General features: G+C 40.4%; 1 protein-coding gene across 10 annotated transcripts in view; it reads right to left on the reverse strand.

Annotated features, from left to right (window-relative positions):
- Positions 1-27,068, reverse strand: part of ANKRD44 (ankyrin repeat domain 44) — a 321,576-nt gene that overhangs the window by 73,686 nt on the left and 220,822 nt on the right. For 7 of the 10 annotated variants that reach the window (XM_027588508.2, XM_027588511.2, XM_027588509.2 and 4 more), the window contains 3 exons: positions 25,419-25,559; positions 23,637-23,720; positions 19,200-19,311 (listed from right to left, as the gene is read on the reverse strand). In XM_027588508.2, the coding sequence (XP_027444309.1) occupies positions 19,200-19,311; positions 23,637-23,720; positions 25,419-25,559 (337 nt within the window). The remainder of the gene's footprint in view (positions 1-19,199; positions 19,312-23,636; positions 23,721-25,418; positions 25,560-27,068) is intronic. The other 3 variants (XM_027588506.2, XM_027588512.2, XM_027588510.2) reach the window with 1 other exon arrangement.

A 27,068-nucleotide genomic window follows, 5' to 3' on the forward strand; every position in this document is an offset into this window, starting at 1 on the left:
GAGTTATTTATATATTCTGTTCATTCATATGAATGTATTGCATGCTGAAGCTTGCCTTTATACTCTCTTAATGGTGTCTTTTAATGAAGAAAAATTTTAATGTTAATATATTTTTATCTACCTTTGCTCCAGCATCATACTGTTTTCATTACATTAGCTTTTATAATAGATTTTGATATCTGAAAGTGTAAGACCCCAGGTTTTTCTTTTTTGAGATTGCCTTATATAGTCTTTGCCCTTTGCATTTCCACACAAAATTTTAAATCAGCTTTTCAATTTACACACATATACAAAGCCCTACAGGGATTTTGATGAGTTGAAGAGAGTTATCTTTATAGTACTGAGTCTTTTAATTAGTAGAGAAAATATGTTTTTCTGTTTATTGAAGCAGAATTCATTTTTCTCCATAATATATTATAGCTTTACAGTATGGGTACTTAATATTTTTTGCTATTGAAAATTATAATTTTTTGTAAGTGGTATCTTTTTAAAATTCATTTTCTATTTGTTGTTAGTGGGATATAGAAAAAGAACTGATTTTTTTTCTAAAATATTAACCTTGTATAGGGTATGAGTAAGGGTATTTATTAGGTAGCCTCTCATTTTTCTCAAAAATGTTTTGCAGTTTTTTAAAATAATTTTCTTTTAAAAGATTTTATTTATTTGAGAGAGAAAGAGAGATAGAGAGCGAGAGAGAGAACACAAGCTTCAGGGAGAGGGAGAAGCAGGCTTACCGTGGAGCAGGGAGCCCGATGCGGGGCTCGATCCCAGGACTCTGAGATCATGACCTAAGCCGAAGGCAGATGCCTAACCAACTGAGCCACCCAGGAACCCCTGTTTTGCAGTTTTTAAGGAAAGAGCGTTTTATATAATATTTTAGATGTAAATAGGAACGAAAGTATCTTTTGTAAATGGTGTATTTTAAAATTTTTATTATTTGTTTTTATTAGTGATATATAGAAGTACAATTGCTTTCTGTGTGTTGACCTTATACTCTTACCAATCTGTCTCGAATTTTGTATATGGTGTGAGATAGAAGAAAAAATTCATTCCTCCCTATATGTATATTCAATTAACCTACCAGCTATCTTAATGTCTGTAGCATAATTATACCAGCAAAGTGCTTTTGCCATGTGAGGTAACATATTCACAGGTTCCAGAAATTAGGGTGTGAACATCATTAGAGGGCCATTTGTCTACTATACTTTTATTTCTTTTTCTTCCCTTATTGCACCAACTAGGAGTTCCAGTACAATGCTGAACAGAAGGGGAGATAGCAGGTATATTTGTCTTGCTCTCACTGTAAGGAAAAAAGCTTTCAATATTTCACGATTAAGAATGATGTTTGCCATAGATATTTTGCAGATAGTCTGTATCAGATTAATGGAGTTGTTGTCTCATCCTAGTGTGCTAGGATTTTTTTTTTTAATTACAAATGGGCATTAAGCTTTACCAAATACTTTTACTCTACTGACTGAGATGTTTATCTGATGTTTTTCTCCTTTTTCAGTTAATGTGGTAAATTACCCTGATTAATTTTCTAATGTTAAAATATTTTGCATTCCTAGAATACTCCCCTTCAGTTGTGGTTTATTATCTTTTTTAGTATATTGTTACACTTAATTTGCCAATATTTTGTTTAGAATCATCAGTACTTTTGGATGGAAGCTTTCAGTCTAAAAACTCTTTTTTGTTCTATCTTGAATGTAAGAACTGTAGATAATCCTGAAATAAGAGTAAATCCTTTTCTTCAAGCATTTTATAATCTTCTGAAACTTGTCCACATTGGTCCAACCGCATAACACTTCTTTTTGCTCCTGTCTAAAATTTTTTGTGATTTCTTTATCTAAATGAAATGAAACATGTCTGGGGGCTGGGGTAAGAAAAAGAATCTTATAGGAACCACGTATTTCCAACAGAGCAGTCCATTCATTTATTTTCAGCATTTTTGCCAGCTGGCAATATATGCTGAGTCCTTCAAGATGAACTGGGTCCGCTTTAGAGAGTGCCTATCTGCTACATTATATGTGCTTAATAAATATGCAGTGACATTAACAATGACACCACCAGGTGGTGCCACCGTGGGTAATAGTCTGCTTTTTCATTCCAATAGTAAAGAATGTTTTCTTTCGAAGTACTATCGGGAAAAATCTCTTGGGGTTGCATACTAACGATTATCTACTCCTTCATCCCACCCCGACACTGCAGGTCCCCAAAGTCACCAAATATTTAACTCAGTCTGGGCTCAAAGTGAGCAGAGAAAAGCACTGGAGTTGAATTGGGGAACTCAAACAGGTGTTCTCTCTACATTTAGCCTGTGAGTCTTCTTAGCATTTTTCAGCATTGAATTGTTATTGCTGTGTGTTCTGCAAATGAAAGCCTTTTAAACAGAGAAAAGATACCATACAAGATGAAAAGAAATAGAGAATAATTTTAATGAAGGTCAGAAGCCCAGGTTTGATGTCAGTTGGGTTTAATTTTTTTTTTTTTAACCTCCCAGGACAACATTAGTTCATGGATACAATGTGAATGATATCTGCAAAGGCTTTGATTATAAAAGAGTTTTCATATAAATCTAGGGCCTAACCACCATTGTAAGTGGGCATCTAAGACAAAAAGGTGGCAGGTCTCCTGGATTTCATACTATGTAAAATGTATTCAGTCCCCTGTCCATTACCCACAGGCCTATCAACAAAAGTATTCAAGTGAGAGCTAATTCAGTTGAAGTTCTGCACTGCAAAACACTTGATTGCATTAAGTGACAGACATATTGAAATGGTGACAAGTAGTCACCCTTGTAAAACATTCAGGGTCATGGGTATTATATTTACTCAGTTCTACTTGCTGAGCATATACAGTTCTTTGTGTATTACCAGGAAAAACAATAATACTGGCCTCATGTTTCCATAGTGACTTCTGAAAGCAATTTTTAAATTTAAGAGTTAACCTCTTTTAATCAACTATCATTTCCATCTAGATGATACTCCCAGGTTACCCTGACTTGTATTTTCCTGTTAATTTACTTTATGCCTCAGTGCAAGTGAAATCTGTTTGCCTAGGGCAAGAGAGGTTGTATTTAGGGGGTAGGTAGGTTGGAGAGGAATGTAGAAGCTGAGGGACATGGTAATCATATGGTAATATGATTAAAAATTGCAGAAAAAGATTTGAATACAAAAATTATTAGTTTTTTAATAATTAAAAAAATTGTGCAATAGAAAAGGTATTCTGCATCAGAAAGGCATGTTGCTTACCTCAAAGCTGAACAAACCAATGTCATGTCCCTTTGTACACCATTTTTTTGTTAAATTACAGTATAAATTTCCCACTGTAAGCATCAATGAACATTTTAGTGATTCTAGTCCAATCAATCAAATATACAGCTTTAAAGGAAATTTCTAATGATTCAATTAAATCTAATCTCGGTGGGATTCTGAAACACTAGCTAACCACCACAGACTACTTCTAGCTTATGAACATTTAAAGAATTAGCACAGAGTCAAGTGAGTGGGTAAAGAAAGCTGTTATTATTTTAAGCAAAATTAAAACAGATGGGAGAGACTGACACACATGTATTCAGATATGTGCCTGCCTCGCATTTAATCTTTTATGAATGGCTGATCCCAGATGGTGGTGGGATTCAGGAGCACAATCTGAGATCCAGCATCCATTTTCCTACTCCAATGTATATATGAGTTATATTTTTTCTATCCAGTGGGTAATACAAATACCATCAAAAGGAAAGAAACCTTTTGAAAGCAGGTTCTCTGATATTTTGAAAGTGAGGTGTTGATCAGTCTATCAAAGCAACTCTAAACATCTACCCGCATTCTCCATCATTCAATTCATTTCAGGTTTGGTCTCCTATTCCCAATCACACACATGGTGGGGGGCTGAAAGAAGAAAACTACGAGACAAACACAGCAAACACACTCTGCTGACAAGTGTCAGTGAATCTCTCATTAGCCACTGAACCCAGAAGGGGATGTGCCTTCCTCTGAACTCCCACAGCAAATCCCCTGTGCCTCTTCTGGACCACAATATTTTATCTCGGGTAAGGATAAGAATAACAGAAATACGGAATTCTAACAGAGCAATGATAGTACTTTGTCACATTTTTCCATGCAGATTCCCATTACTGGATACTAAACTCCCGGATACAGCAGCTTCTTCATCTTTTAGGTTTGGCACACAGCGCAGTGCCTGCCAGATCGGAGGAAGCGTTTAAGATATATTAAGCAAAGATACAGTAATAGCTGCTACTTATACCCAACATATGCCAGGCACTGTGCTAGACACTTTACTTACATTATTCCATTTAATCCTCAGAGCAACCTAATCCCTATTTGACAGATGAGGCAAGATATGAAGACGCATAAAATTAAGGAAGATGCTTAAAGACTTTGCAGGTAGGTAACAGCAGAGCTGGCATTCCCACCCAGGCCTGTGTGACATGGAAGCCCTTGAACTTTCAACTCTACCAATGGCCCGTCCTCTGGCCCAGCCCCCATAGGCTCGGGCCATGAGTTGTAGGGGGGGAGATTGAAAGAAATGATCAGCCGCACTGATTGGGCGAGTGCTTGAGTGCAGACGCCATGCATTGGGCACAGCGCTGGCAGCCTCTCTGCCCCAACACTGGCAGACGGTGGTGGGGGCAGTGTCTTTCGTGGACATCTGGGTCTCAATGGCTTTTTGGAAGCTAACGGCAAGTACCACCATAGCAGGCATGAACAGGAGGGAAGGAAAATAGTGGATGTCCTGTAGTAGCCAAGAGAAGTGCACTGAGCTCACGTGAAACATGTCGAAGGCTTTTCAGAATGAATTGGAGCCAAAGCTTGGATAGAATGGGAGGAGCTAGGACCAGAGAAATAATTTGGGGATGATTATTTTAATTCTATTATTAACATATGGGGAACTAGGAAATGTGAGTGAGGTTTTGAGCCAATATTTATATAGTATATATTTTAATAGTATATATTTTACCTCCCATATTCCCATACCCCCACAGATTACAATCTCCTTGAAAATAATATCCACGGCCCAATATATAGGTATGTCAGCTGTGGTTCTTAGCACATTGCCCCATAATTTACTCTGTATCTCCCGAAAGCAACCATCCTAAAGGTAGCTAATGTAAGAAAAGTCACACCTTGGAAGTTGTCCCAGTGGACTGCCAGATCGCTTTTCCTGGAATCTAGGAAAAAATAGCACTGGTAGTAAGGGCTTCTCTAACTCCCGGACAGGTTACAGAGAGTATTCTGATTGACAAGGCCCTGGGTCTGCAGTACAGGAGAATACATGAGGTCACCAGAGTTTGGGCTCATTGACTTCTACTCAATTCCTTGATTTTAATTTTAAACTCAGGAAGAAGACCACTGATCTTTATTCAGTTTGTAAAAACTGGATCCCTATTTGGAAGGGAACATAGCTATAGCAAATGACATGAATCCCTTGGACTTTTCACTGTAAAATAATAACGTTCTTGCTTATCAGTCTCATATGACTGATAAGGAGGACTAATAGCATTTATGAACTTGTAAAAGTTGATGTGTTGACCCTGATCTCCAACCTCACCAACTGTTAGGACTATTATAAAGCCTTAAAAAGACCAGCATGCAGGAAATACTAATTATGTATCACCTTTACTATAATATTTCTTACACTTACACATATTTTTAAAGAGAGAATGATACCAAAAACATGTTACTTGTCCAAAATGATTGCTTTGGATTATTTCTCTATACAGTTTGTCTCACATCAATGTGAGGAACTGGAGATGCAAAGAAGATTGCTATTAACTAAAAAACCTTTATGGAATAAAAAATATAATTTTTGTGTAAAATAATCATGTGTTTGGAAAACTTACAAATTTGGGGGGCACTGGGTGGCTCAGTGAGTTAAGCCTTTGGCTCAGGACACGATCCTGGGGTCCTGGGATTGAGCCCCGCATCGGGGCTCCCTGCTCAGCAGGAAGTCTGCTTCTCCCTCTCCCTCTCTCTCACTCACTTTCTCTCTCTCTCAAATAAATAAATAAAATCTTTAAAAAAAAAAAAGCTACAAATTTTCCCTAGAAAAAAATTCTAAGTTGTGACTGTATTAAATTGCCTTCCCAGTCACCAAGTGAATTTTATTGTTTAGTATTAACAAAACTACTTCCCAAGTGCTGAATGGCACAGAGTTTAAATCCAGTGATGTTACCACTTAGCTTATAAGTAACTGCTCATACAAGAAAATAAATCTCAGTTATTGCTCAGCGATTTGGTTTTTCCAAACATCCCTTTCAGCTGCTACAGATGGCTGAGCCCCTACACCCTCCTCTGGAATCTTAGAAAGGCTCTTTGTTCTTTGTGACTATCGTAACCTTATGACCTGAAGGCACAGGGGTTTGTCAGCTCTTGTCCTGACTACACAATGCTCAGGCTTCTACATTTTCTGTTCCTGAGTGAGGATCAACACGAGAAGTGATTATTATAGGGACCTGATCTAGACTTCACAAATGACAAGTCTTTGGCAGCTGCTAAGCTAAGGCGTCTTTGGTGAAACAATCTTGCTGGGGAAGTCACTCCTCCCCCTGTCCCCCCAAACCCCCCAGGCTGGAAGGGGTCATCCCGGGCAGCTGTCCCTAAAAGGAGAGTGAGGCCAGGCTGACGGCAGCTGTTACAAAGATACCTAACAGAGATTCCAGGAGGAAGGCTGGGTCCAAGTAAGAGTGCTTTTATGAAAATACATGGTAAGGTCCTGGGGCCAGCACTGCAGTGGGATGTACTTGAGAGCTATAGCTGGGGGTCATTTTACTTCTCAGTAGGTGGGTCATGCTATAAGGTAGCTCTGCTCTCCTAACAGAAGGAAGGGCACCCTTGCAGTGAAGACAAGGCTTTCCAAAGATGACATAGACATAACTGTTATTAGTACCGTCCAAGGTTCTCCCGCTTTCCTTTGACAAAACCTAAGACTGTGTGCACATCTCAGTGATGTCCTCGTTGGATGTCATGTCTTGGTCGATGTGGAATTTAGGTGTGCTGAGACAGCTTTATCTATCTTTCAGAGTGTGGAATTTGCCAGTCTTCCAGACAGTACCACATAATGGTTAAAAGCTTGAAACTGAGAGTCAGATAAACATTATGGTTTGAGTCCTGGTTCTACATCACACCAGCTGTATGACCCAGGGCAAGTTATTCAATTTCTTTGTACTTTAGGGTATGCACAATGTGAAATATAGATAAAAATGGGGGTTCCTTCACAGTGTTGTTGTGAGAATTAAATGAGAAAATGCAGGCACAGGGCCTAGGCCAACATGCTTGCAATAAATGTTCATTATTATGAATTTACTAAAAATAGAGCTGTTAAATTTCTCCTCCATGAGAAGGCTTTTTTTTTTTTTTTTAAGAGAGGGAGGGAGGAGAGAGAGAGAGAAAGAGGTGGGAAGAGGGGCAGAGGGAGAGAGATAATCTTAGGCAGACTCTAGGCCCAGCACAGAGCCTGACACAGGGCTCAATGTGATGACCCTGAGATCATGACCTGAACCAAAATCAAGAGTCGGATGCTTAACTGACTGAGCCACCCAGGCACCCTGAAAGGCTCTGAAAGAAGTAGGGTTTGGTTTTGTTTGAGGGATTGGTTCTTTCAAGGAATGAAGCTCTGATGACTTTTTATCATTGTTTGTTCCATGAACTCTGGTGCCACAAAGTTCAGAGTGTCTCTCATTTTTCAGATCTTCCTTGATTTCTTCCATCAGCATTTAGTACTTTTCAGCGGACGAGTCCCATATTTCATTTTTTTGGCATTTGTAAATGCTATTATATCTTTAATTTGATGTCATGTGTTCATTCCTCCTATATAACAATGCAACTGATTTTTGTTATGCTTATTTTGTATCCTGTGACCTTGCTATACTATGAGTTCTAGGAGTTTTTTTCTTGATTCCTTGGGATTTCCTATGTAGACAATCATGTTATCCGCAAATAGGGAGTTTTACTTTTCCCGTTCTGATCTTTATGCCTTTTATTTCCTTTTCTTGCGTCTTTTTGATCTGGCTAGCACTTTCAGCACCATGCTGAATAAGAGTGGTGAAAGCAGACATCCTTGCCTTGTTCCCAGGTTTAGGGGGAAAGCACTCAGTCTTTTACCATTAAGTACAATGTTAGCTATTCTTTATGAAGTTGTTAGATGCTTTTTATCAAATTGAGAAACCTCTCCTCTATTTCTATTTTTCTGAGAGTTTTTTAAAAAAATCTATTCAAGATGTTGAATCTATTCAAGGTGTTCTTTTGTCATAATTTCCCATGTTGTTTGACATAATCATGTGATTTTTTTCTTTTTGTGATTTTCCTTCTTTAGCCTATTAATATGGTGAATTACATTGATTTTCAATTATCAAAGTAGGCTTTCCCTATGATGATCCCACTTGGTTATGATATATAATTCTTTGTATATGTTACTGAATTCTATTTTTTAATATTTTATGGATTTTTGCATCTATATTCATGAGAGGTATTGGTTTATATTTCTGTCTTTGTTTGGTTTTGGTGTCAGGGTATTAGCTTCATAAATGAACTGTATGGTGTTCCCTTCTCTTCCATTTTTGCAAAAAACATTTTGCAGAATTGGTATTAATTCTTTAAATGTTAGATAGAATTCGCCAGTGAAATCAGGACCTGGATACTTCTTTTGGGAGAGTTTTAAAATCCAATTTTCTTTCTTTTTTTTTTTAAGATTTTTAAATTTATTTGTCAAAGAGAGAGAAAGCACCACAAGCAGGGGGAGTGGCAGGCAGAGGGAGAAGCAGGCTCGATGTGGTTCTCAATCCCAAGACCCTGGGCTCATGACCCAAGCCGAAGGCAGATGCTTAATGATTGAGCCACCCAGGTCCCTAAAATCCAATATTCTAAGTAGTTATAGGGCTATTCAAATGATACACGTTATATTGGGTAAACTGTGGTAATTTGTGTTTTATGATTAATTGATCCATCCTACCTAAGTTGTCAAATTTATGTGTGCAGAGCTATTCACAATATTCCTTTATTATCCTTCTGATGTCTGAAAGGTCTCTAGTAACATCCCATTTCACTCCGGATACTGGGAATTTGTGCCTTCTCTCATGCATGCTCTCTATCTTTTTCTCTCTCTCTTTGGGTCAGTCTCAGTAGAGGTTTGTCAATTTATTAATATTTTCAGAAGAACCAGATTTTTAAAAATTGATTTTCTCCATTATTTTTCTGTTTTCAATTTTATTTATTTCTGCTCCCATCTCTATTATTCCCTGTTTCTGCTTATTTGGGCTTTATTTTGTTCTTCTTTTTCTAGACTGAGGCATGGAAACTTAGATTGACCTGAGACTTTTCCTCTTTTCTACTGTAAGCATTTAGAGCTATAAATTTTCATCTGTGCTAATTTAACTGTATCCCCAAATTTTGATTTGTTGCATTTTTCTTTTCATTCAGTTCAATGTATTTTTTTGGAATTCCCTTGAGATGATTTTCTTTGACCATGGATTATTTAGAAGTCTGTTATCTGATTACCAAGCATTGGCAATTTTTCCTGGTATGTTTCTGTTACCGATTTCTAGCTTTATTCCATTGTGGTAGGAGAACATAACTCTATATGATTTAAATTTGTTTACATTTGCTGAGGTTTGTTCAATGGTTCAGGATATTTTGAATGTTCCATGGGCACTTAAAAAATATTCATTCTGTTTTTATTGGGTAGAGTGTTATATAAATGTCAGTTAGATCATCCTGGTTGATAGTATTATTGAGCTTTTCTATATGATTGATGATTTTCTGTCTAGTTGTTCTATCAATTATTGAGACAGAAGTGCTAGAGTCTCTATAATTGTGAATTTCTCTTTTCAGTTCAATTGGTTTTGGTTTCACATAAATCACAGTTCTGTTGTTTGGTGCGTATACATTTAGGACACTCTCCTTCAATGGGTTCCAATCTTTACTGGGCTGCCTTCCCAGCATCTTCTCCTTGGGCTCCAGCCAAATTATACTACCCTCCTGCCCCATTCAGGCCTGCCCAATGGGTTTTTAACTGAATAGGAAGGAAGGAAAGAAAGAAGGAAGGAAAAAAGGAGGGAGGGAAGAAAGGCCAGATTAAATTTTTTTAGGATTTTAAAATATATTCTCTTTAAGAAATCTTCCTTTCTCCTACATCATTGAGCCTTAGAAGCTCCCATACCAAGAGCAATATTTCCCCTTCTTTGAGGCCCCTAGTGCTCACTATCCACCTGGAAGAAATTACAGAAAATGTGTGTATGTGTGTGTGGGGGGGGTGAGTGTATGTAATTTTAATTTGGTGGATGTCTTCTTATCAGTTTGATACATTAGTATAGGTTTTCAGATCTTGAGGAACAAAAAAATGGAGGGGATATTGCAATAAAACGAGTTGGTGCTGGGAAGTAATCAAATCTAAAGAAAAGGCCAAACCACAGAAAAGTAAATTTTCATTTCTTCTCTCACCTGTGTCTCTTCTATAAAATACCTTCCTAACAGGATAGTCACCATAATAGTATAAACTAGCATTTAAGTTTTATCACTAAGTCAGGCTTAATCATTCATAGGTGTATTTCATTTGTTCAACAATTTTGGGTACCTGACAAGTGCCTGGCATTACTAGAACCTCTGTCTTAAATCCACATATAAGTAAAGGATAATAGTTTATTCTTCCTTCGAGCTTGGCATTAGCCTTTCCTAAAACAATGATTCTAAGTGTGTGAGTTTGTATTGAACCGATGAGTCATGGGGTATAATCGCACACTAACTTTATTCTGCTTTTCCCAATACCGGGTCTAATCTCCTTTAGGAGGCTACTTCTTTTTCTGCCACCTCAGATAAAATCTCCAGCTAATAATAAAAAGTTCTCTGGGCACTTGTAGTTACAAGTATAACTTCTTATCAGTAGGTAGTACATCTGCTCCAGCACAGTAATCACAAACTCTGAATGCTGTTTAATGTTGAAGCCTCTCTCTGCCTCCCAAACGCCTGCAGTGGGGAAGGAAGGAGACAAGGCTGACTTCTCTGTCCCCAGCCTAGGGCTTCCTCCTTTCTCCTCATTGTCTGCCTCTGCCTCTTCCAGGCCTGGGAGGGACAGGGGAAGACAAGACACAGAAGGGACATGGACAATGGTCTCACTGACACCCTTCTGGCAGTGACCTTCTCTATCTGGGATGCTTAGGTAGGTTCTGAGCAACCCCCCCCCCCAACACTGGGACCTCTCACCTACAGCTCCGTCTCCCTATGTGAATGCACCTCTCTGCTAGTAGCTCACATTCTCTCCCCGCTCCACAACCCCCCTTCTGGCCCCGCCCCAAGCATCCTGGGTCTCCTCACTCTTGAACAGGACCCAGGAGAAGTCCAGGCCAGCTCTGGCCCTTGGTTCACATTTGGACATTGGGAAATGTATACTTTTGACCCATCACTGGTGGGGATGGAGTATTTCTCAAACACAGACCTCTTTTTATTTAATTTTTGGCAAGCAAGCTCTGGTCAGAGCTATATAGTCTTTAGATTAATTGTATGCCAGTTTACCTGGCCCCTAAATTGCATGGGACACATATGAGGTAGCCAAAAAATCTCCTTGGAGCTTCTGTCACTGCGCTTGGGGTCAGGAGAAATCATCCTTATAACCTGCTATGGCGGGAGGGGAGCGGTAGTGGGATTTATAGCAGAGCTGTGCCCAAAGACATTTGCCCTCAGATCTCCGAGTTCTTAAATGGGTAAGGGGGCCGCGGGTTGAAATGTTAGTATTCCACTTTGAAACATGAAGGCATTGGCCCCCACTGTCCTGGGCTGTCAACAAATGTGAAACTGAAATTGTTTATTTTAATACGCCCCGCTGAATGATTCCTTCATCAGTTGCCAAAAAAAACCTGCGGCTATAAGAAATAAATGAAAACACTTTGTCATAAAATACCGTCTATTCCACTCTTCTGAACATAGATTCATGTCACATGCTGATTTAAATTTTGTGGCTTGTATTTATATTCCTAGCCTAGCAGGCTGCCAGTGGAATGAAAAGATCTGTGCCCACCCCTCTACTCCCTTCCTTAATGAGAGTTCCCTGTAAGATTTTATGTTTCTTTTCAACTAAATTAGAAGAAAAAATAAGACGAGCATTGTTAAGATTTTGTCTGCCCATTGAAAGTCTGCCTGCTGGGAGGTCATATACACCTCCAGGTCCATCTCTGAGAAGCACCTCTGGGGACAGAAAAAAAAGTCATCACTGGAGTTCAAATCTGCTGGTTTTTCATCTTCTCATATTCAGATAACTGCTTAGAAACGCTACTCTTTTTAACTCTTCTTCTATACCCTTCTTTCTTAGTCTTGAGAAGCTTAATTAGACCTTGCCAATGTTAAGTATTCTACAGAGCCACATGATAATGGTTTTCTAAGGTCCTGTGATAAACACAAGAAACAACTCAAAACACTGAGTAGTTTATTTGAAAGCAGCATAATTTCAGTGTTCAGTTGCCCAGATATAGTTATCTCCAGAGAATCCTAGAAACTCCTAGGATAGACAGGCAGGGGCATCTGTCACCCCTATGGACTCTCACATGAGTTCAAGTTAGTTCATAACAGAGAAAGGAGGAGAAGGTCCCAGGGAAGCAGCCAAATTCCAAGTAATTTGGCATGGTATAATCTCGGACTGAACTTAATCACAGGCCTAGAGTTTTCAAACAATCTTTCTAAATTTCTGCAGGCAATTTACGTAACTATATTGGCACATACATTTTTCCATTTCAATAACAAAGCCACAAAGATCTTTATGTTCACAGACAAATCTTTAATATTGTAAGAGAAAAAGAGCACGCCAGTATAAACTCACAAATTCCAAATAGGGGCATGATTCTGTAATTTTCCCCTTCAGAGCCAGTAAGAATGCATTCCAGATAGAGGAAAGGGGAGACATAGGGCTCTCCTTCGCCAACTCCCTTCCTCCACTCAGACATAAGTTTAATTCAGACATGAGATGCTTTATTAGTCAAGTCTCTTCCATTCTGTTTTGATATTTTGAGCCCAATTGAATATGACTTATCACAGCTCTCAGCATATAGTTGTGGGGAAATTTTTGCTTGCACCCACAGTACATACGTTTTTTATCACAACCAGCTGAGAACACTGGCCTAAGTAGGCAGACTTGGCAGAATCCTGGACCTTGGCTATTCTATCATGGCTAAGAAGTTCATACTACTTTCTGGAAGTTGTTTGCTCATGGAAGGAATTCAATATAAATTTATATAAGGAAGTAGAGTGAAAACAACTAAAATAATTTCTGTTCCTTTTTGATTATAGCAAAATAGACTGAACACAAAGCATGGTTTATAAATTCTAAGCTTACGATCACAGACAGGAGCCACAGACCATGAATGCCAAGTAAACCCATACCAAGTTAAATGTCAGAGTCAAATAAAATCTGCATCAAAATTAATGATACGTATTTAATGATATGCATAATCACAGTAATTGCTCAACTAGATGGGAAGAGAGGCAAAAGACAAATTTTACCAGCCTTACAAATCAGCTGGCTCTGAAGGCCACCTATCCTCCTCAATTCCACACCAACTCCCAAAGGACAAAGGCCCTGGTGTTGCACGGAAGGCTCAGGGGCTACAAATACTCACTTACTCTATTCCTTCCACAGGCCAGAAACAGGCTAGGGAATGTGACATAAAGAAATGACTCCCTGCATAACTCCTGCTTGGAGGCTCCAGGAAGCCATTCAGAGCTACTAGAAACAGGTCTTTCACTGGTATAATTCCAGCAGAGTCAGGACCAGTCTGTTAAAAGGATGATCCCCCAGGAGGACAGGGGTGTTTGTGTGGTAAGATGAGGGAGCAGACTGGCATGGCAGTGGTGAGTCTGAGAAATGCACCTCCTAATGCATACCGGTTAATTAGTTTGCTTTCCGAAAGCCTAGCACCCGAAGAATGGGAGTTTTAAGGAATATGAGGGTATGGTGGTACGAGAAAGAGAGAAAGGGAGTATAAGTTAGAAAAGGTGTTCCCCCAAAACCCAACTTCTTGTATCAAGAACAAGCCCTATTCTCCTCACAAGAAAAAAAACCACTTCCTTTTCTTTTTTTTCTTAAGATTTTATTTATTTATTTGAGGGGGGGTTAGGGGCAGAAGGAGAGAGAGAGGGAGAGAGAGAATCCCAAGCAGATTCCATGCTGAGGGTGGAGCATGACACAGGGCTCAGTCTCATGAACCTGAGATCACAGCTTGAGCCGAAATAAAGAGTTGGACGCTTAACTGACTGAGCCACCCAGGCGCCCCTCTTTTTCTTTTCTAATTTTTTTGTGTGTGTGTCCACATGAGGTAATGGATGTTCACTAAACTTACTATGGTAATCATTTAACAATATATGTAAGTCAAGTCATGATGCTGTACATCTTTTTTTCAAGGTTTTTTTTAAAAGATTTCTTTATTTTGGAGAGAGAGTGTGAGTGGGGGGAGGGTCAGAGGGAGAGGGAGAGAGAGAATCTCTAGTAGACTCCCTGCTGAGAATGGAGTCTGATGCAGGGCTCCATCTCAAGACCCGAGATCATGACCTGAGTGGAAATCAAGAGTTGGACGCTCAACTGACTGAGCCACCCAGGTGCCTCCGTTATGCTGTACAGCTTAACTTTGTATGTTGTATGTCAAGTATATTTCAATATAACTGAAAGAAAAAAAATAATTAAATGGCATTTCTGGCATGTGATAAACATGTAGTAAATGCCATTATGGGTGGTCTCCGCCACTCCCAAATCTATTCGCAGTTCTGTGAGCCAGCAGTCAGGCTAAGATGGCTGCAGTGGTCTGGCTCTACGGTGCTAGTCCTAGGGGGGAGCCCAGGATTCTCTTTTGTTTGAATGGGAGGGGGCAGGACAAAAATGTTGATATCTCTGCTTAGCTGAACCACACCCAAGAGGAATCTTAGGATGTATTCCAAAATGGACATATACAGAACTTTCCGTCCAACCACAATCATTCAGGGTAATGAGAAGTATTTTCATCCCATCTGTGTTATAAACCCACTCAGGTCCTTTCCTGAGAGCAAACAATGACATTTCTACCAATTTATATTGATAATCTGGCTTTTTCAACTGACACTACAAATTAAGATCAATGGATACCTCCCCTACCTACTTTCAAATGTCTTAAAATTGCCAAGAATAATCATCTCTTTGTCAATCACACAGGGCAAGCTTTGATACAATCAAAGAGGTAATTTCATTATCAGATAGAACTTCGAAAACCTTCTTGTGGACAGAAAACCTTTTCATTGGATAACAAATAACGGCCCTGAAATGGCTTTCCTGAACAATGAAAATAATACACAATATATTACTTACAGAGAAAGACAATGTTACAGGATAATCGTTCTCAGAATTACTTATGCTATGGGATTAAAGATAACTCCTCAAAGCACTTTAAAACAGTAAAGTTATTAAGATTATAATAACTGTGTAATAAACGTTCATATGTCCAATTATGACATGCGGTTTTCATAGAGAAAACCAATTAAAGACAGCTGTGTCTTAAGTACATTTTGGAATGCAGGCTCATAATGGGTCGTAACAATAGTAAGCCTTCACACTGCCACTGATTCCTAAACATACACACATGCACACACATACTTTGTGAGGAGACTTTCTTATGTGGGACCTAAACACAGAGTCCTATCTGGTGATAGGTCGGTATCAACTTCCACAGCAATGCTGGTGTTAGAAGGCAGAAGGGATATTGTCTTCTACCTTAACCAGTTCCTACCAAGCTTTTGCTCCATGCTGAATAGCCTTGGGGGGGCGGGGGTGGAGCTTTGCCCTGCCCTGGAAGACAGCATGGTGGGGTAAACATTTCTTGTTTTTTACATCAGGAATCCCGATTTGTGAGCCTGCTTCTTCCACTGACCAGAGCTGTATCTTTGGTACAAACCAGTTACTGCCCTGTGGTTTGGTTTGCTCCTCTACAAGATAAGGGACTGCCCCTTGCCTACATGTGGTTCTCCATGGAAGTCCATCTTACAGAAGGCTATGGAATCACTGGCTTTCTACATCTTCCTATGGAACTGGGTGGTTTTGAAATATGTCTACAAATTCTTTGACACCCTTCCCTTTGAAAGATGGAGTCTACTTTTCCGCTCTGGAGTGACCCTGTGGGACCTTCAAGGTTAGATCATTAAGAGCGATACTGTCTCTCTCTCTCACTCATTCTCCTTCTGGCTCTCTACCACTCTGTCCTGGAGCAGAATGCTTTTGGATCCCTGAGCCACCATGTAAGATATCCAACTACACTGAAACCACCATGCTGAAGAAAACCAGATAAAGAAGCCCCATAGAAGCTATTTAAATCTTACAACCCAGGGGCGCCTGAGTGGCTGTCATTAAGCATCTGTCGTCGGCTCAGGTCATGATCCCAGGGTCCTGGGATCGAGCCCCACATCGGGCTCCCTGCTCTGTGGGAAGCCTGCTGCTCCTTCTCCCACTCCCCCTGCTTGCGTTCCCTCTCTCGCTTTCTCTCTCTCTCTGTCAAGTAAATAAATAAATAAAATCTTTAAAAAAAATAATAAAATAAATCTTACAACCCAGGTAACTGACATATGAGTAGAGAAGACTTTGAGATTATGCCAGCCCCAAACATTGACTGTAATCTCAGAGGATACCTTTATCGGAACCACTAAGTTCAGCCCTTCCTGAATTCCTGATCCACAGAAACAGTAAGAGATATTAAATAATGACTGTTGTCTTGAGCCACTAATTGTTGGGGTGATTTGTTATAGAGTCACAGTAACTGGAAGAGGAACTCTGATGGAATCAAAATGAGAGGGGAAAAAAAAGCCACCCCAAGGTCAAACAAGGAAATCTTCAGCATTCACAAGAAGCTCAGGAAAAAAGACTTAGAAGTCTTCAAGAATGATGAAGGTAGGTACAATTCACTAATAAATGCCACACACAGCAACACTAGAATCATCAGCTCTTTATTTCCAATCACCTCTTCATTTTCAAATATCTATGAACGTTTTTCCACATTCACGGTTAAGAGAAATATAGTAAGAATGACGCTAAGTGGGGGCGCCTGGGTGGCTCAGTTGGTTAGGGTATCCAACTCTTGGTTTCAACTCAGGTCATGGTCTTGAGGTTGTGGAATTGAGCCCCTTGTTGGACCCTGTGCTCAGCGGGTAGTCTGTTTGAAGATTCTCTCCCTCTGCCCCTCTCCCCACTTGCATGATGCTTAGGAGATGATAAACGGTAGCCTGCAAGCAGGATTTAACCACAAACCCATGTTTTTTCTTCCTGACCTACTCAGTGTTTTCAAAATAGGAAATTTCACATAAAAAGTCTAGATTTCTAGTTTCTCTTGAAGCACTGGACTTCAGTCCTGACTATGAATTACCACCTGATCTCCATCACTGGAGCTGACAAGCTGTCTCCCCCTTTAGACGTAGCATGTCCTATTTGCCACAACCCTCCCACTCCGCATTGCTCTAGACCTGGGCTCACTTCACTTGTTCACTTTACATTTCCGTCCCCATGGTCGGTGAAGTTCATGTCTGGTGACCTACACCAATAGAAGGGCTTCTGACCTCAAACTTCCAGATGATTTTTGGTAACTACAGGTTTGAAATTTTTGGTGGTTTGGAAATTCCAATAAATTCTGCTGTTCTATCGCTCGGCATCAGGTAAATACAAATCAAAACCTCAATGAGATACCACCTCACACCAGTCAGAATGGCTAAAATTAACAAGTCAGGAAACGACAGATGTTGGCAGGGATGCGGAGAAAGGGGAACCCTCCTACACTGTCGGTGGGAATGCAAGCTGGTGCAACCCCTCTGGAAAACAGTATGGAGGTTCCTCAAAAAGTTGAAAATAAGAGCTACTCTATGACCCAGCAATTGCACTACTGGGTATTTACCCCAAAGATACAAATGTAGGGATCCGAAGGGGCACACGCACCCCAATGTTTACAGCAGCAGTGTCCACAATAGCCAAACTGTGGAAAGTGCCAAGACGTCCATCGACAGATGAATGGATAAAGAAGATGTGGTGTATATATACACAATGGAATATTATGCAGCCATCAAAAAACCCAAAATCTTGCCATTTGCTACGACGTGGATGGAACTAGAGGATATTGTGCTAAGTGAAATAAGTCAATCAGAGAAAGACAAGTATCATATGATCTCACCGATATGAGGAATTTGAGAAACAAGACAGAGGATCATAGGGAAGGGAGGAGAAAAATGAAACAAGATGAAACCAGAGAGGGAGACAAACCATAAAAGACTCTAAATCTCAGGAAACATACTGAGGGTTGCTGGAGTGGAGGGGGTGGGAGGGATGGGGTGGCTGGGTGATGGACACTGGGGAGGGTACGTGCTATGCTGAGCGCTATGAATTGTGTAAGACTGAGGAATCACAGACCTGTACCCCTGAAACAAATACTACATTATATGTTTAAAAAAAAAAAAAAGAAGATAGTAGGAAGGGAAAAATGAAGGGGGGGAATCAGAGGGGGAGACAAACCATGAGAGACTATGGACTCTGAGAAACAAACTGAGGGTTCTAGAGGGGAGGGGGTGAGGGGAGGGATGGGTTAGCCTGGTGATGGGTATTAAAGAGGGCACGTACTGCATGGAGCCCTGGGTGTTATATGCAAACAATGAATCATGGAACACTACATCAGGGTGATCAGTGTGACTTCGGAAAAATATACTGAGCTTATTTGATACATCCGAATTATCTTTAAAATACAAACTGTCCATACAGCAGTCAAACATTCCTAGTCCAAGTTAATATGGAAACGAAGCAACTGCCAGTCAGCTGTGAGATTAGGATGGACAGAAATGGAACAAGGTCTACATATTGTGAAGTAAAACAACTTAATTACTTACCACAGAGTATCTTCAAGGCCATTTCTGGTGAGGACTTAATTAGGCAATGAGAGCATTTGTGAGAGATTAAGACCAGCATTTGCCGGGGTGGGTGGGTGGGCGGGGTGTGTGTGTGTGTGTGTGTGTGTGTGTGTGTGTGTGTGTGTGTGTGTGTGTGTGTGTGTGTGTGTGTGTGTGTGTGTGTGTGTGTGTGTGTGTGTGTGTGTGTGTGTGTGTGTGTGTGTGTGTGTGTGTGTGTGTGTGTGTGTGTGTGTGTGTGTGTGTGTGTGTGTGTGTGTGTGTGTGTGTGTCTTAGAGAAAATAAAACAAGACAGAACAACTCACCAATTCCAGACATTGTCTGTGGCCATAGGCAGCAGCATAATGTACGCTGTTGTAGCCTTCCTTGTCCCGGATACATGGATTTGCATCATTTTGAAGCAGAAACTCTAGACATCTGTAAGTATAAAAATGAGGTGTTATTTTAGAAAACATCTCTAGACTAAAAGCAATAACTAATGTAAATATTTTCCTATTATGAATGTTCCACAAAGCACTTTGTGAATTTAAGTGTTTCTTTAAAAATCCTACGGCAATGAGGCTTTATGTACTGGAAGTTTTACATGCGTGTGTGTTTCCATCTTTATTTCAGCTTAAAAGAGCCATTCTAGAATTCAGGAAAGGTTTTAGGAACAAGAGGGTGGTTAGGTTTATTGGGGGGGGGAGAAATTATCCATGACTATCCCCTCCTCACTGAGCTGTTTTAATGTCATGATCAATATTGCATATTTATCCACACACGGGTTCATGTCTGGACTCTGTTCTGTTACAATAATCCATTTGTCTCTTCTTGCATTGACAACAGAATGTTTTGGGTTTTTTTTTTTAATAGTTGATGTACAATGTTATATTAGTTTCAGGTGTTCAACACAGTGATTTCACAATTCTATGCATGATGCGATCCTCACCACTGTAAGTGTGGTCACCTTCTGGCACCACACAATGTTATTACAATATTATTGACAGTATTCCCTGTGCTGTACTTTTCATCTCCATGACTTATGTATCTTATAGCTGGAAATGTGGACGCCTAATGCCCTTCACCAATTTTGCCCATCCCTCCACCACTTCCCCCCCAACCTCCAGCAACCACCAGTTTGTTCTCTGTACTTACGAGTCTCGATCTGGTTTTGTTCGCTCCTTTTCTTTGTTTTTTAGATTCCACATATAAGTGAAACCTTATGATAGTTATCTTTCTCTGTCTGACCTATTTCACTTAGTATAAAAAAGAATAATTAAGTTTTTTTCCTTTTTCCCTTATTTTTTGGGGGTTTCCTTTTTTTATTTTAAGTTCAATTAATTAACAGTATAGTGTATTATTAGTTTCAGAGGTAGAGTTCAGTGATTCATCGTGTATTACTAGTTTCAGAGGTAGAGTTCAGTGATTCATCTTGTTATGTTAGTCACCATACAGTACTTCAATATTTTTTGACGTAGTGTTCCATGATTCATTATTTGCGTATAACACCCAGTGCACAGAACCTGTCTGTCATCAAGATTACTGAATAGGGGCACCTGAATAGGTGGCTCAGCAGGTTAAGCAGAGTTAAGCTTCTGCCTTTGGCTCAGGTCATGATCCCAGGGTCCTGGGATCGAGCCCCACATTGGGCTCCCTGCTCGGCGGGAAGCCTGCTTCTCCCTCTCCTCCCTGCTTGTGCTCTCTGTCACTATCTCTGTCTCTGTCTCTCAAATATATAAATAAAATCTTAAAAAAAAAAAGATTACTGAATAGTGAGTTTTACAGCTCCACATTCAAAAAATGAAATCTCAAATTTAACAAAGAAGTGGTCAGTCCACTGTAACAAGAGGGGGGCTGTACTTTTAGCCTTGCTATTGGAGACTCTACTATCAATCAAAAGGTTGGAAAATGAAAGCTAGAAAGAATAAGAAAATAATAACAAGAAAAGAACTTAAGAATAGCCCAAACAATAAAAAGATTAAAGGAATGGGCAAATATTTAAAACATATAAAGTATTAATTCCATAACCACATTTGAACATAGAGGCTTAAATTGCATCATTATGTATAGATTAGAATAAAATAATAAATAATAAGCTTAGAAAGCCTTTTCTGACAGAGTTGTAATTTTTCTGGAAAAGCCACCATCTTTACAGTAGGTTGGAGGAAGGAGCTCCACATTTGCTGAAATGCCTCCAACTCCAGGACATGAGTGTCCAGGGATGTATGGAGTTCTGTTCCAGGCCTGTTACAAGTGGTACAACCCTGCTGGCCAAAGAGGGAATAACTAGGCAGGCGCGCCACTCCATAATTTTAGTTTTCTATCTGTGGCAGTGGGATAAACATGTCCTTTGTAAGGTCAAGCAGATTCAATTTCATACTCAAATCAAAATTCTCAAATACTCAAATCATATTTAAAATATACAATAGATGTGTGTACGTTAAATAAGATCTTCCAAGAGGAAGTTTCTATAGTTTAGTCAAACACTTTATTTTTGGTTTTGTTTTTATTTGTTTTTTATTTAAGTTTTTATTTTAATTCCAGTTAGTTAACATGCAGTGTAATATTAGTTTCAGGTGTACAATACAGTGATTCAACACTTCCATATACCATCCTGTGACTCAAACACTTTAAAATGACATTCACCTATCTTTTGGCATAAGGCAAAAGGAGGAAATAAATCACACATAAACACAGTTAAAACACATTTTAATTTCTAGAAAAACTGATGAAAGACATTAATTTTTTAAACCAAATATCTACATGTCGCATGATTTATCCATAAAATGCTCCATAATAAATCAAACTAATATTGGAGTTCTGATATCATGCAGTCTTCTGTAACTTGCACCTTAAAAGTCTTTTTTTTTTTTTTGGTAGTTAAATAAATGCCCATGGACAGGATCCCAGGTCTGACTCATTTTAAGCAGAATTTGGCTCCTGAAATAAAATCGTTCAATAGGAACAGCATTCTAGTGGACACACAATCCCCAGCTCCTGAAAGAACTACGTTCTAAAAATCAGTTGGCAAATTTAATACGTAATTTGGAAAACACTTGGACTTGCTTCCAAAAAGTTATTTACCCCAGGATAGAGCTGAGCTATACTACCAACAGCACTCTTAGAAAAAAAACAACAGTACTATAGAATTTGAATATTCTCCAGATTGTTTTTTTTAACTTTTTTTTTTTTAAGATTTTATTTATTTGACAGAGAGACACAGCGAGAGAGGGAACACAAGCAGGGGGAGTGGGAGAGGGAGAAGCAGGCCTCCTGCTGAGCAGGAAGCCCGATGTGGGGCTCAATCCCAGGACCCTGGGATCATGACCCCAGCCGAAGGCATACGCTTAATGCCTGAGCCACTCAGGTGCCCCTCCAGATTGTTTCTAAGAGGAAATAAATTCCAGTTTTAACTGGGGATGCTTGTCTTTTCTCCTAAGAGGCCATGGCTAGCAATTTTGGAACCTAAGCTGCAAAATCAAGACATGCACTTTAAATCAGGAATGCATTTGGATGAGAGGTGCAGCCTCTCTGCATGAAAGCGCGCTCAGGTACTTTCGCCTGCTTGTCCTTCTTCCTTCTGCCTCAGCTGTTAAGAGGGCTGCTCTGGCACAGGACAAGCTGACATTTCGCTGGAGAAAGGGGCATTTGCTGAGGTGCGTTAAGATTCTATAGCCTTTGAATATCATTAAGTTTGGAATATCAGGGCAAAACTGTGGTCATTCTGCTTTACCATGTGTCCTGTCTCCAGCCCAGTGACAGCCAAAGTTACATCCCACAGTCTGTATCAGAGCCACACTCTCTAACTCCCCCCTCCCCCGATGGTCTAGACATGGGAGGAGAGCCCAGTGGGCAGCGGGAAGACCCTAGAGGGGACACAAGCCTTCAGGTCACAGAGAAATTGGTTCCTCTGACAGCTGGAGAAGAGAATAAACACGCTAAGAACTCTGTGTGTGCAGACTCCTAGAGCACTCCACTCCCTAGGTCTCACAGAGCAGGACACAGAGTGTGGGCAGCACTCATTCATTTGCTCATTTATTTAACAGTTACTGAACTCCCCGCGACATACTGGGCACTGCTCTGGGCAGAGCACGACCTTCGCATGGTGCTTTGTCGCACAGGGAGGACTGTCAGACAAAGCATTAGAGCTTCCTGCGCATCAGGACCCCTGGGTGATGGCAGTGACTCCCAGCTCTTGTCACAGTCCAGGCTGAGTCTCTATCAGAAGACAGAGAGAGGCCGGTGGGATGAGGCGGGGCAGGGGGCAGCTGTTGGCAGGAGCAGGGGGCTGTTTGTGAGCTGGTATGTGTGTGCTGGGGAGGGAGGGGAGAGCACCACCAGTGTATTTCACACTGGATTCTCAAAACATTTATTTCTAGAACCTGCTAAATAGTTACCCCCCAAGTCATTAAAGGAGAGCCTAAGGCCCCGGGAGGAGGCTTAATATGTCCCCTGAGGCATATGATAACATATGGCAGAGTCAAAAATGATATTTAAGACACCTACTCCTAGAAACTGCTGACCCATCACAGTGATGGTCTCAGTAAAGGTTCCAGTTTTAGGAAGAGTTCCTTGTGTGAAAATAGCATAACTGAAGGATATATTAAAAGAATCATTTCTTCTTCACTAAAGGCAAGCCCATATCACTTCCTCACGATCCCAAATAAAGCCCCAAAATAGTAAGGCTGGCCTATGTGGCAACCCAAAAAAGCAGACCAGCATCAGTAACCACCTCTTGTGCTTTCAGCTCAGCAGAAACTTACAATGCGGCTTCCTTTTCCTTCAGCTCTCTGGCTCTTTCAAGTTCTTCTGAATTTTCATGGGTATTTCCTAAGATAGTCTTACTTCTCAGCATAGGGGAAAGAAAAAAAATTACAATTATTTGCTTTCATGGCAAAGTTGCTAATGATTTTGATACAGCTTGTATCTCAACGACTTTTCCCGCAACCCAAAAGACATAAGCACTACTGATTTTTTTCATTGAGGACATACGTGGTTCTCTGAAAGGCCATCCAGTAAATCTGTTCTCTTCCACAGAACCCAACTGAGAGCATACCTTTCCTAGAACTTCCGCCCGGGTATCAGAGAGTAAGACACCAAGTTGCCCACCCTTCCATAAATATCCTAAACTCCCCAAGTAAATAGGAAGCAATGGAGCTTAAACTTCCCTGACTCCTACCACATTCCTTGCTGCCTCCTTATCAGTTTAGCATCTCATTTATCCAGGAATGGGGTTCTAGTCACCCCTCACCTGCCACAGCAATTCTTCATCACCTAGGATTCCTTTTTATAGCTCTTAACACATGAAGTATACTTGTCCCCCCATTCTATTCTAAGTGAACAGCATAGACCCTGCTATGGAGTAGATGCTCAATAAACATTTGTTGAATTAATAACTAATAAATGTCGTTTCCTCTGAGTGAGGGCAACTGGAAGGAGGTCTCCCCTAAAAAGATGTGCCTATGAGATCCTGAGTGCAGCTACATCAGACTTGCCAATATCATATAATATGAACAGTGTTTTCCAAACTGGAACTACGGATCATACTCCATTATGGAATTGTGAAATCAATTTAGTGGGTTGCAGTATTTCGTTGCCTTTTTTTTTAAACAAAATAATAGAGAAAATATCAGAATGCATCACACATACTAAAGGTAAATATGGTCTTACAAAATTTTTGCTGCCTTTTTACATATATATTTAAAACATACCTATTTGAGTGTATATGCTGGGTCATGATGTAAAATGTATTTCTTACTGTGGGTCACTGTAAAATATGTGAAAGCCACTGCTGTATAAGAAAAGAATTTAGCGCTGACCCAGAATCAATTCCATAGCACAGCACAGCAAGTAAGTCAATAGTTCTCCAAACAGGGTCACCAAAAAGCATTCCTATGAAGGAGGCCTCAGTCCTCGAGTCTTTGAGAACAATCTCATAAGCTGTAGGCAGGCACCTCTCCCTCCTTTCCCACCTGAACTGGTTCATTTATTTCTGCTTTCTATTCCTAGGCACCTAGAATCCAAACATTTCCAGGATATCCAACTTCCTCCCCTTCAGCTCCTGAAAGAGCATTCATGCCCAGTTTGGAACAACAGTGCCAATTTTGCACACACTGACACTGCATTTGAAGGCTACTGGGATTATACATAGATGGATACTTCTGCCATGTAACGAATTTATTAGCAAATGTAAGTTTGAGGGCAAATGAAGCATTTAAGTGGTGATGATGAAAACTGTAGGATATGACAAAATAAATTACAAGCGATTTTGAATGAATTGAAAACCTGAGCTTGACAGCCCCACTTGGCATTCAACCCAAAGACCGGAGAAGAGGAACAATGGGGCAGTGACACGTAATAATCAAACATAAAGAGAGCAGAATGGGAAAACCGGGGTTAGGGATGAGGCAATTCTAACTCCTCTGGGTCTGGATGAGAGAGAGTCTTCATTCACAGCTTCAAGGAGGTAGCGTGAAGAAAACTTAGCAAACCCTCCCCCTCCCCAGTCATACCCCCAAAGGAAATTTGAGCAAGGCTGTTTTTACTTTCTATCCATGTCTGATGCAGCAGCATAGTGCAAAGCTGTGCGTCCCCAGTCATCTGTTTCATTAACGTTGGCCCCTGTGGTCACTAATGTCTCAATACAGTGGAAATGACAATTTGCAGCTGCATAGTGCAAAGGCGTCCTGAAAAACAGACAGCAATTTATTACTTCATTCATCTGAAAAACAGACACCACCCCCCACCCCACCCCCCGCCGCCATCATCAGCATTAGCCCTGACAGCAGTATTCCTAGGAGTGGGGAAAGCTCTTTAGCTCTCAGAGTGTGGAAGCCAAGGGACATGCCTTCCTTTGACTTTGTAACTTGGAGCTGAGGCCACAAAGACAGTGGCTTCAGCTAAGGCCACCTACTTGGGATCTATCTTTTCTTTCCATTCGTAGTGCCTATCCTGGTGCAGGTCTACATTAGCTCTTTTGGACTATTGCAATACCATCCCTATTGGCCTCCTTAGCTCTAATCAAACTTCCATCTAATTTCTAGTTGGTATGAGTGAAGAACTGGATTTTCTAAGGTCCAATACCCACATAGGACATTCTGTTCTAAAACCACTAGTCCTCTCTACTGAGCAAAGTCTTGATTCCTTAGTCTGGAATCAAAGACCTTTCTAAGTTGAGCCCAAATGACCTTCATAAAGTTTCTCTATCCCCCCTATATGAACCCATCACTGCATCCAAATGGGATCACCTGAGGTCTCCCCAGTCATGTCTATAGCTCCCCTACCTATCCCCATGTTGTTTTCTTCCCTGGAATGTCCTCTCCGGAACCACTTCTACCTATCAAAACCCCAAAGCTTCTTAAGTTCCAGAAGTTCTCTTTCCCGTTTGTCTGAGATTGTGCAGCTCCTGTCTGGGTCTCTCTTGAGCTCTCATCTCATATTGCCTTGCCTTTAGCTCTTGGTATTGTCTCATCTTCTCCATTGAACTACCAGTCCCTACAAGTAGGGAAACAGATTAGAGGGAAGAACAATATCCAAGGAATCAGAAGCCCTGGGTTCTAGTCCAGGCAGATCTGTAAGCTGCACCAAATCACATCCCCTCTCTGGGCCTGGGCTTCTTCGCCCTTATTTCAATAATGACCCATGAGCATCTACCCCCTAACATCTACTCTAGATCTAAAATTCCTGGAATTTTACATGTACACATAAATTTATTACAGGTATAACTCATTTAGTTTCTCTAAGATCAATTTCTTCATCTATTAAAAAGGATAGGAAGCATCCCCATTTATTTCATAGAGTTATTATGAAAAACCAAGTGGGTAACGTATAGGAAATACATGCACCTTGCCAAGAGTAAGGCACTGCAGAAACATGACTTCCCTAGCCAACAGTTAGGGAATAATAATCAAATGGAAGAGTAGAAATAAAATAACTTTATCTTACCAACTATTTATTAATTTTCAAGGTCACTCTTTTATATTTTACAGTCAATGTATGGGCTCTTTTACTGGCCCACTAGAACAGTGTGATGTGTGCTCCAGTTGTGGAGTAGGGAGGGTCCCAAGAGAGCAGAGAGGAGGGGCACCCGTGCAGCGGGGGCAGGAGGGGTTATTTGATATAAATCTGGAAGGGTGAGTAGGCGTTAGCCTAGGTAGGTTGCTAAGAGAAGAAACCTGTCGCAACTCCAAGAGCCA

The sequence above is a fragment of the Zalophus californianus genome, chromosome 3 (genome assembly GCF_009762305.2).
Source record: "Zalophus californianus isolate mZalCal1 chromosome 3, mZalCal1.pri.v2, whole genome shotgun sequence".
In the NCBI taxonomy this organism is placed as follows: Eukaryota; Metazoa; Chordata; class Mammalia; order Carnivora; family Otariidae; genus Zalophus; species Zalophus californianus.